Source organism: Apteryx mantelli, chromosome 2 (assembly GCF_036417845.1).
Source record: "Apteryx mantelli isolate bAptMan1 chromosome 2, bAptMan1.hap1, whole genome shotgun sequence".
NCBI classification, from domain to species: domain Eukaryota; kingdom Metazoa; phylum Chordata; class Aves; order Apterygiformes; family Apterygidae; genus Apteryx; species Apteryx mantelli.
The window spans coordinates 148,145,769-148,157,892 of record NC_089979.1 but is presented as its reverse complement, the minus strand read 5'-3'; the positions used below and the strand labels follow the sequence as shown (position 1 = coordinate 148,157,892).

Genomic DNA, 12,124 nt, shown 5'->3' with positions numbered 1-12,124 from the left:
CCATGAAAAAAAATATATAAATCAACTCATTAATCAACTATTCTAGAAATTTCTAGTTGATTTGAATTTAGAACTATTTTCTTTTATTTTCATTTATTTTTCATTGCCTGTTTTTTTCAGGTGGTGCTCTGTGATGCCAAAATCACCATGTATGATACGGCTCAGTAAAGTGTACGTCCATGCTTATAGTCTATGTTTTGTATCTGGAGTACGACATTCCTTTTCTTTAAAATTACAAATGTACAAAGTCCAGACTACTGGCAATAATATGCCTGAGGAGCTGCATACGTGATTCATTATTATATGACAGAGAAACATCCACTGGAAGAGCAAATCAATAACAATTAAACTGCTCTTTAAGCTGACTAGGAATGGTATGAGACCACAACTTATTTCTGACAGGATTTTTTAAGATGTTATCACGGCAAAGATGTTGAAAGTTTCAGAAATAAAATTATCAGGAGAGATTATTCTGCACAATACTCACATATATTTTGGCTTTTTATTAAGGTAAAATTGGGAACTTTTTTTTAAGCCTGAAAATAATCCAGTGCATGGTCAAAGTTAAATATTTAAAAACATAAGAGATGACCACTCTAAACTCCATTCAGATCACAAACTGATCTGGCCCTAAAGTTGTAAAAAGAATAACTGTACATGAAGGTTCAAATTAAAAATATAAGATTTTTTTAAACTCAATTAGTAAAAAATGGGGGGGGGGAAGGAGTTTTGGAATATATCAAACTTTTCTTTTAATATTAAGAACAGCCTTTCTCTGGCTGTGACATGACTTCACTATTATTTTTCACAGTTTTCTACAAAAACTGCAATATAAAAAGATATCAGTTTTGGAACTTAAATTCTTTTTGCTATCAAAACACAACTTTACCTTTTAGAACAAACTGATAAGACTCTCTGTTATACCTTCTTTTTTTCTATCTATCTCTGACAATATTTTCAAGGTCTCTCACACTTCCAATAAATCCACAGGTGTTTCTTGGCTTTCACTTCCATAGAAATCAGTGAGAGTTGAGGGAAATAAACCTTGCAGGATAGGGCCCCAGAAGCTCAGATCATAAGAACTAAAGTTATCTGTAATGTTATACTGACATAAAAGCCTTTAACTGATTAACTTTTAAAGGGAAATTGAAAAGATTCTCCTTTGTCTGTTCAACATACTTATATAACATGACCAATATAAATCACAGTAACGTAAGTCACATGCAAAGAAACCTGCAGCATTAATCTATTTCCATGCAGATTAGCTTGTGGCATACACAGCTGATTTCTATAATATACTGTATGATTGCAAGCTGAAGAGAAACACATGTACAATAAGACTTCAGATTTATTAACCTCTGCTATAACCATCGGATATTACCATACTGCAAAAGGCAGTTCCCATAGCAAAAATCCTTACACAGACTGCCTCTCTCTTCTGTCTTCCCTCTCTCCCTCAAGGTACATTATTTTTGCAAACGTACAATTATTTTGTCATGTAGACTATAAACCAGGGTCCAGGAATACCACTGAGCAGCTTCTGAAAGTAGCATCTATGTGGAAGAGGCTCTCCACAGCATCTCAAACCTCCAGAACTGTTCTAAAAACCTTCCCCATCTACTGTACTCTGTCCATTGTGAAGTGGTAAGCACCCATTTTTTCCCATGTACTTCAAAGCTTTCTCATTTCCATTCTTTCTGTTCACCGCACACTTGTTATTCAAGTCTGAATTATTTTCAATTATATTTTAGCATTTTCTGTGCATGTCTGTTCCTCTGTGTACGTAATTACTGTGGCTAGAATAACTATATTGTTATATGATATTTTAGTTTAACCTAGCCAATCTCAGTGAAAAATACAGATGTGGCCTCCTGGTCCCCAATGGGACCCTACCCATATGTCTAGCTCAACAGTTCTGCAACAACAAACATGGTACTTGAATAAGCATTGTAAATCAAGTCATTTTGTTAAGAAAAAAACCCTGACCCCTTCTGGTTTGTATGCTACTCTTCTCCTTGGGACTGGCAACCCTAAGATTGTGTTTGCTGTCTTTTAGCTTTGTTACAACAGTCACAATAAAAGCATGCACCCTGTGCTGCAAAAAAACAATTTATACATGACATGTTTTCTCTATCCTGAAAGCTGCAGGCCTGAGTCAGACGGGAAATGTTATTTTTGCGAATATGGCAAAATGTATTTTATTCGTCTGTTCTACAAAGGTAAAGAATCAATAACAACAAGAATAAAAAGGTCAAATCAGGCTCCCCCATGTCAGCATGCCAACAGGAAGGTCAGCTTACCAAAAGGCTCAGGAAAACTAAACAAGTTGGTCTCAAATTGTGGAGTAGAAGGGAAAAAAAATCATACTCAGGGCTGATGTGAAAGATACTAAAGATAATGTAATGATTTCTCCTTGACTTTGATTTGTGCCCTAATTACATTGTAGATACGGAAAAATGGTGCATTTTTATTTACAGACGTGCATTTATATACATGCGCATATGTATGGTTAAAAAAAAATATGATGGGGATCTAATCCTACTGAAGAAGAAAGACGTATGCTTTAGGAACAAACCAGTGAATCCATCAATTCCTGTCAAAAAGAAAAACCCAATCCAATAGGAAGCATGCACCTAAACTTCTATGAAAACATCTCTGTGCCTAACACACATTGCTGGAGATGCTTTAAGTGATCACTTCCTCATCATATAAGGATTTCACCACATTACATTTCAAAAACATCTACCACACAAATGATAGATCTATGAAGGATTAGCATCCTGGGTTTCCAATTTTTCTAATCCAATCCTTAAAAAATTGTATTTATAAAGCAGCATCTGTCTTCCTCATTTCAAACTTCAACTGTGAAGTTTAAACTTCTATGAGAAAAGGCTCCTCTGAATCATCCACCTTCATAAATTACTAATTTTCTGCAAGGTACACAGGAATGCTGTGATGCAGAAGCTGTAATATATGTGAAAATCATCATAACATATGGTGTAACTGCTTTCCCAACAGAGCTTCTTACTGACACAGCGTCATAAAACAAATAGTTGCTGTAACATAATAAGCCAGAGTTACTTTTTGAACTGCCTCACTTGTAAAGGTATTTTAATGCAAGATTGGTTATAAAACAATATTAACAGTCAGGTTTGTAGAGTCATACACTAAAACCAAAATTAATTTCAGCAATCTTAACGCTGAGAGCTTTAAGATCCTTCATATGACACCTTTCCAACTCCCTGTTGAAACATTTTCCTTCCTCAAAATGACAACTTTGTGGAGTATTTCCACTAATATTTCAGATTATTATAAAATACATCAAATCAACACTAATCAGATCAATATTTTGACATTATATGAAAATATGTTGATACCATCTTTACAAACTTACAGGGAGTTTTCTTTTCCTTTAAAAAGAATACTGCTATTTTTGCTAGCTGAATTTCTTCATGAATCTGACCATGAAATGAAAAGCCTAAATTGTTTTAGCCCCCAAATGGGACAGAATCCCAGGAATGTGGTTTAACTAGACCCAACTTTATGAATGAATACATCCAATCCACAATTTGGCAATAAGCTGCAAGAAAGGTCAGCATCCTCTTTGCTGTCCAAGAGGCATAGGGGAACATTGTCCTCACCTCCTGCCTCCCACCATTAGCTCCTAATCCATCTATTTTTCTGCTCTGGAGAATGATCACATGCCTAGCAATGGGGACATTCCAGTGTTTAGAAAAAAACACAAGGGAATCAGAAGCATTCAGGTGCCAAAAAGAACTTTCAAGTGTGCATCTACTTTGGACTTTTAGTTCAGAACAAAAGTGCATTTTTGAAGCAGCTCTTCCAGTTATACCCATTCTCCATGCCTTGGTTTACACCACTGAGTAATGTATATGAATGGACAAACTCCATTTTTTCAGATGACACTATATCAAAAGATGCTCTCCAGAAGTGCATTTTCCATGTTCCAACTGCTAATGGGCATCCAAACCTCAGCAGAAAATTAAAGCTAGCTTAAATAACCCTCCAGAACTCCTAACTGTGTGGATACAGAGCCTCAGCACTGATTGTTTCAATCAACAAATTTATTTGTTTCATGACTCGTGCTGTTTCCTACTGGGGATGGAGACTACATGCTTCTTTAATGGAAGCCACAATCCAAACAACTTTTCCTTTTATTTCTAGGAAAACTCTGTTCCTACCTTAGTCTATGTCCAGAAATACATAAATTAAATAGGGAGAATACCATGCGAGAGAGACACAAGTTTTCTTTACTTTGCTGGCCCTAACTCTTGAAACTGAATTGGGAAAGAGAATCATGATAGTGGCTCATTTGTGATCTCAATTCATTTTTATATCAATAAAATGCAAATTTTATGACTACAAAATAGGGAGCCATAGGCCTCTCTTACTATAATATGACATAATTTATAAGAACTGTTATATACAACAACATGGACTCAATAACTTAGCAATGAATTAAACAGAAAAAGTTCTGAAAAGAAAGTCTTACTCAAAACCAAAAAAAATTAAGGAAAAAAAATTCTTGGATTTATCTTCAATGCTTTATCATGAGAATGTTGCACTTGTGCAAGACTTTCTGAATAAACAGAAATTTGTATTAAAGTTATAAGAACAAAAACCAATACATTCATAATTTTTTTGGATAGTGACATTATGGTAAATTCTATAAAGCCATGATATATTTAAAAGCAATGAAGAACATCCTATATCTCCTTTTAGCATCCCTCTAGAAACTTCCCTCTTGAACTTACTTGTGGTGCAGTTCTTGAACTCTATGTCATCTATTGCTGCTCCTCCTCCTAGGTCTCTGGTACGAATGCCTTCAAAAACAACTTCAAAATTCCTCAGCTTCCCCAGATGTAACTCAACTTTCTTCCATTCATCACCATGATTTCCTGGGTCACTCCATATTTTCACAATCCCATCATCAGTCTGAAGCATAAATAAAATATGTACTGTAAGATACATATAAAGTAGGGATTACCAAATACCAGCTTTTGTACAAGAGAGAGAAAATTCTGGAAGATACCCCTTCAGTTTTGTTAAGAAATAGTGAACAGATGATTTGTTAGGAGAGCAGGGAAAAATAGCGAGACGAGATGATTATTATACAAATCACATAAACGTCAATGACAGATGGAGTCTCAGAAAGAAATTACCATGTATATGATTGAACTCCAAAACAGTCTGATCTGGTAGAGCTATATTTAACTTCATATAATCCCGAGATTCATTCTTTGTGTTTAGAACTTATTACTGGATGCAAAGTTAGTCTTCAATTTTAAAATTAGGGTATCAGAGAGGCAGAATCTTTAAAAAGTTGTGACAATGGTAGTACAAGAGGAAAAAAAAATCTAATGAATATATAATATTCATATGTTTGGTACAATTTATTTGAGCAGAAATAGTTTTCTGACTTTCAAACATGCTAATATATTTAAAAGCTTTTCCTTAAAAGTTCAGTCATACCACCTAAGTGGCAAACCTGCAGTAAACAACACGCTTCATTTTTTAATGGTAGCATTAGAATGCAAATGCACTAATTTCAATTGCTGAGAATAGCTGATCCATATATATGATGACACTGTCAATAAATAACTTTTTGCAAAAGTTGTGTATATGTCCCAATTTAAATTTCTTTATGACTGTGTGACTAATCATCCAAAGGGTAAATGAAAAAAATTTTTTGGCTAGCCTTTTCTTATCAAAACCCATCAGTACTCCAAACAGGCTTAATAAAAGCACCAGGTGATGCAGCAAACAACTAAGTACAATGCATAATGAATGTTCTCAGTAAGCAGTGCATGAACGCACAAAATCTAAGAAAAATAGAGACAAAAGTAAAAATAGCCAGGGAAACAAAAGAATTACATTTATTTATACACAGTGAACCTGTTAAACAGATTTATGTTAATAAGATTGTCTTATGCATATTTATGATGAGAGAAATAGAAAATGAAGCTAGGTGTTTTTGATATTGTACGCCAAATAGGAAAGTGCAGACAAGTATACACAGACACAGAAATGTTGTATTAGCTGTTTCTGAATTGTGGAATTTGCAGAATTGTTGATATCTTTTAGAAGGAGGTCCTCAGACTTACCACAACATGAAAATACTGAGGTGTGACTTGATGACAGAAAATCATTGTTAACTGCAGAGGTTTTAGTTGAAAAGAATGGGAGCTTAAATTGCTCAACAGGAAAGAAAACACAGGGAAGGGCCTCCACAAGCATATTGTACCGGCAGAGGCAGCAGTTCTATGTAAGTCATGATGACTGAGCACACAAGCATCTACAGAGGCAAGCTTAGGCATTGCTTCTTTAGTTATGTCTCATTGGTTTAAAGCCAATGACACACTGTGTTAAAGGGAAAATAACAATATAACAGGACTTTGTTGGTGCTTTGATTTTCGTTGACAAACAGTTATGATTTGCTTAATGTATTTCTCACAATAAGACTTCTAAACCTCTTTATTTAGGTGCTATCAAATGTCACAGATCCATTCATTCAATAGGGTATGTCAAGCTCCTTTCAGACCTATAATCAATACAATTATGGGGGACTGGAATTAGAATGAATGTGAGACCCTCTCTAAAAATTCCAGTGAAGTTTCTCCCTGAAAACAGTTATAAATGAAAATTTCTCCCCATTTGTAGAGAAATCTAGGATACACAGAGCTCAAAAAGGGTAGATATAGTAATGAAAGCTGATTTTAACAATGGTAAAACTTTCTGTCAAATCTAACTTAACTTTATTCACATATTCTTCTTCTTCATGAAATATGTAGTCAACAGTTTAATTTAATTATTTCAGTAACTCCAAAATATCCATTCCATTGATTCTAATCTTTTTGAATAACCTTCAAAACAGGATTATATATTATTAGGGTAATTTGTTTAGTCTGGAAAAATCTTTCATCTATCCATGACATGAATAAAATAGATGAAGATGAAGAGTTACATTTGGCTTTATGGTCTCCACCATGGAATACAAAACAAAACTTACAAGAGTAACACTTTTTAGCATTTAATCCATTTGTTGTCTCTGGAACCTATGCTGTCTGCCCTTGAGAACTCTTTGGAATGGGAAAATTTCCCAAACATTATTTATAAGAAATTACGGATTAATTTTACAAAAGCAGCTTCAGTGCTTCATATTGATTGGAGAATTTAAGAGACTTCAGATGAAGTAGATATTAATAATACTAAATGATAAGGAATTCCTTTTGGTTGATGCATTCAAGTGAAAAAGAAACATTCAAAACTTGTAGGCATTGCAACATTAAGTCCCAATTCTATAAAAATGTATGTGTGTTTAAGTTTGGATGATGGAAGTCAATAGAGCTTCTTGCAAAGCTTCTTGCAATATATAGAGATGAATATTTATATAAATTCCAGGGGGTGTTAAATGTAGCGCAGTTAACCATAAAATGGGCCTCAGTTCTGCTCTTAGGTAGATTTTGATTGATTTCATACTATATTTTATTACATTATATTCTGTTCTGACATGTTACATTTATCATGCTGATTTCTGAGTAAAGGGTGCTGCTAATAACAGGTGATACTGATCACACTTCTTCGTAAAAATCCATGTAAGATGTGTTAGCAATCAATTTGTACTTGGTATCATAACCATAAAGTAACAAGTCTTTATGCAAATACAAGAACTCTAGTGCATTTTTTAACAATGAAACACTGAAATATGAAGAAAACTTTTTGCTAAAAAGAAAATGGTCAAAGAGAACCTTTACAAAAGTAAGAAGAGATAGTGTCCTTGCACTTGACAAAATCTTAAATATGAGTATACAAATAAAACATAGAAGAGAAAGCTGCTTCTTCCCTTGTCTGGGTTCAACAGTAGCAATTCCTATATGACAGCAGACCTTCACAAAGCATGGAAGGCTGATTTTTACTTGTTCAACTATAGCTGTACATAAAGAAATGAAAAGAAACCTCATCTCCTGCATAGCAGCATGAAGGCTTTTCTAAACTGAAGTACAAAATACAAGCCCTGCACATCGTGTGCTTGAAACAACCAAGAAGGAGGTAAGAAAGGCAAAGACAGATGGGAGGTTTGACCCCACTAGTCTCCCCAGGCCCAGACACTGGAGCTGGCTTGGCTATATCCTTTTCTGGATGCATGCTTGCATAAGAAGATCACAGTTTGAACTTTGTCAGATTTGCATATTCCATTTCATGAATTATTGTTTTGTTTTCTGCATTCTCCATTTAATCTGTCTGGTGCTTTGGCATTTCTTTGATATCTTTGGAATGTGTTTGCTTCAAAAACAAACACAAATATGACCTGAGGGAGAAAACCAGTCTGTGCATCCAGACATCCTGTGACCTTTTTCAATCCCGTATACATGTATCAATATAACAGAGATGTATGACAATTAAAAGAAATGTGTCTCAGTGTAGAGAAGGCTGGAGGCCACAGAGTCGCCTTTTTGTTTTTATGAAGCTGTTCTTCTACCAACACATATACATACTGAGTGTCTGCATTGCTATTCAACCTGGGCTGATGGCAAAAGGCCCAGTCTACCTCTATGTTCCATTAGACTGATAAAAGGTGGTTAAGATCTGTTGCTTTGGCCAGTAGTATCAATGTTGCTTGTGTGTGCAAGCTGATTGCTGTGGCAGTTGGTCAGGGTGGAAACCTCTAGTTACCCTGCAGCAGTCTAGCTGCATGTGGTCCTTCACCAGAAAAACAAACAAAAAACAAACAAAAAACAAACAAAAAAAAAGGAGAGAAAATTTCAGAAATGCTGTGATTAGTCTGGCTGCCACTCATCCACATCTCTGGTCTCACACCTCTTCTGCATTGTTAGCATCATACTGTAGGCTCCACATTCCCTTCTTTGCTATGCTTGTTTGTCCTTAATCTCAGTCTCTCTTTTCCTCACGCCAGCACTTGTATATCAAAGACACATTTGTATCTTTCTTACCCTCATAACATTAGCTTTGCCCTTCGTTCCAGTTCATTTTTGTTCGCTTCATACTCAGCCTGACATCATCTTTTCCCTCTCACTTCTAAAACCATGTTATCATCCAGTTTCCCATCTGCATCCTTGTGTTGGCTCTGCTTCCACTCCCGCCAAGCAGAGTACCAGGCAAGATTCCTTATATCTTATGCTGTCTCTTTGAAAACTTTTTGTGGATTTCTCCCTCAACTGAGGGGAAATGTGGCAAAAAGAATTTAATCGTTCTTTCTTATATTTCCTTTTACAATCACTGTGAACAGCTCCACAATGCTGCATGCCACTCAAGCTTGTAATTTTTTCATTGCTGATATCCTTCTAAATCCTTATACAGTCTATATTTACACTTTGTAAGCTCTTTATGTATAACAACTCAAAGAACATCAAAAATTAAAATTCTGGAGAAGTTCTCATCATCTCTTGGGTTGAGGACTGCTAAAATTTTCATCTAACTCTTGCCTTACAGTCTACACAGCCTATTCTTTAGACTATTTTGCCTCTTTGTGAACTGATTTCATCTTTCCTGGCTGAATTCTCTCTATAGTACCAAAATAAAATATATCAACGTCCTTTATACTGTAACATTCACTTTATCTTTTATTCATTATCAAGAAGCTCATTCCTATACTGGTCTGACTCAGGATGCAGTAATCCATTGTGCATTTCCTGGTTTCCTTCTGTGCCCCACCTTTCTTTTGCGAAAAGAACCATTTTTTCTTCCTTTGCCATGAGGTCTAGAAGAAAATCTTACCAACAGTTAAGATGTGGATGCACTTAAATGACTCTCAGTCATGATGACCAACACTGTTCCATAGTTTCTTTGGAAACCCAGTGAATCAGTTGTCAGTCCGGTAGTCTCTCTTCCTATGTGTATACATCTATCAGTGCTTCAACTATAATACCTAATATTTAATTAACACTTTCATAATGAATATTTTGGGAGGCAATAATCATCATTTTGTTCTTGTTTAGCACAGCATTTATATCACTGAGCTAACAATAGGACTTCCAAGTATTATAATAATAAAACAATAATTGTTTTCTTGTTCTTGGAATTTCAGGTATTTTGCTTATGCAAGTAAATATGGAATCACTAGAACTTTCATGAAAGAAAAGAGGTGCACAATGTTGTTACAAGAGCAGGAAGAAGTTTCACTATCCAAACATAATTGCAGCAGTCAGTATAGCCCAAATGTTTCAGGGCATCAAAAATGAAGCAGCAGTGTTTCCCCATTAAACCTTTTGACAGATATCAAGGTATTTTGGGGTCCAACAAGTTAACCTGGTAACATGTATCTCTATCTATAGCACAAAAGAGAGAAATTTAATCACATTTATCAGTAATGTCTTCATGATAGGTCCAGACTGGGATAAAATTACTTAAGCATATTTATTCCCGAACTTCCAGAACAGTAGAAAGGGAGAGAAACAGCAGTCCAATATCCTTAATGATCACCTAATCTTGTTGCAAACAAAAACAGTTTAAAAGAGTCTTTGTTGGTCATATACATAACCTTTACAGAGCAAGTGGGCCCTAGACCATGATAGAAGAACACCTGCTAGTTTACCACGTGTATTTCTACTTTGGACTTATTTGTACGTTGTATGTGGTCTACTATTTATTGGTTCAGAGTTGTTGCTGGGCAACACCTCTGAAAAGTTGCTCAGAACGTTTTATTTACAACCTGTTTTGTAATTGGTAGTTTAACATCACTTGAACTCAAGCTGAGAAATCCTGTAAGTCCAATCTTATTGGCAGACCAACTCACAAAATTTCTTTTCATCACAAAACCACACACCAAGATCACTAAAAACAGATGTGAAAGAGGTGGTTTTGGTTGCAGGCTCTGAAAAGTTACTGAGTTATTAATTGCATGTCACTGCCCTCTATGGGTCAAATGCAGTGGAAGGTCAAGCTGAGGTGACAAGCCATCATTAGGATAAACTTAAGAGTAACGGATGCATTTTTCCATTATCTTGTAGCAGTGGGTCCTATTCTGTCACTGTCCCATCATGCTGAGTGATATCTGCTCTGAGTATAGGAGAATTACATCTATGAAGACTGTAAAATGTTTAAATCTGTATATTTATATGCCTAGGCATATTGGTAAATTCCTATTCATATAAAAAGGGTTTTTTACCTACCTTCTGATAGTCTGAGGGGAATTATTTCTTAATGATTTCATTACATTGCAATTAAGAATCTTCTTCATGCTTGTCTTCAACTGAAGAACTATCTAAAGTGTTTATAACTTCTCTTCTGATAACTTCAGGGGGAAAGTATATCTTATTGGGCTCAATATTCTCATGAACTCACCTGGGGAAATTAAGAATGAAGGAAAGGGAAGGCTTTCTTTCTGTCTTTTACTATTACTATTACTTTAATTTTGCAGCCAGGTTTAATATTTTTCCTATGCAGCACAGAACCATCATTACTCTTAAAGTTACATTTCTAACACAGTCAGAATACTATTAGGAACTGAATCCAAAGCACACAAGAGGAGTATGTAATTGTTTCAGTGGAGCACCATCCCACACTTATGTACACCAAGGCAAAAGAAGTTTGAAGGAAGAAAAACCACAGCTTTTGCTTTTTTTGCCCATATTTTAAGCATTCTTTTCTATTTAGCTGTAGCTCTGCAAATAACAGATCAGTGAACATCTTTGCTCAGATTTTTAATAGTATCTATCTACTTATTTGGATTTTGTTGCTTGAGAGTGCCCTATTTTCAGAAAGTGCTGACAGCCTTCCTAATAGATTTGGGCCTTTGTTACCTCAACGCTGCAACACACAGCATCTTTAATGATCTTGGTTCCTAGGAGTAAGTCCTTTATACATTGCTTGAAAAAAATGCACACTAAAATGCAATAAAACTGAAGACTGATGCTTTATAATGAAATCTCTTAAAAGAAAAAATCTGAATTATTGTGTCATCTTCACCTAAAGTTATTTTCAAAAGCACTTGACAGTTTCGATCTCTTTTCATTTCTCACAGATTTTCTCTTAAAACTTAACTTCCTAAAAGAATATTGTTTAGATTATTTGAAAATGTTCAGTCACTGAGCCCTACAGAGTTGGGCCTTATATTGCGTTCAAGCCAAAAAAGCTCTACATCAAA

At 35.2% G+C, this 12,124-nt stretch overlaps 1 protein-coding gene across 1 annotated transcript in view; it reads right to left on the bottom strand.

Annotated features, from left to right (window-relative positions):
- MALRD1 (MAM and LDL receptor class A domain containing 1) overlaps positions 1 to 12,124 on the bottom strand; it is a 303,969-nt gene that overhangs the window by 102,353 nt on the left and 189,492 nt on the right. Inside the window, exon 29 of the mRNA XM_013949322.2 lies at positions 4,776 to 4,956. Coding sequence (XP_013804776.1) covers positions 4,776 to 4,956 — 181 coding nt within the window. The remainder of the gene's footprint in view (positions 1 to 4,775; positions 4,957 to 12,124) is intronic.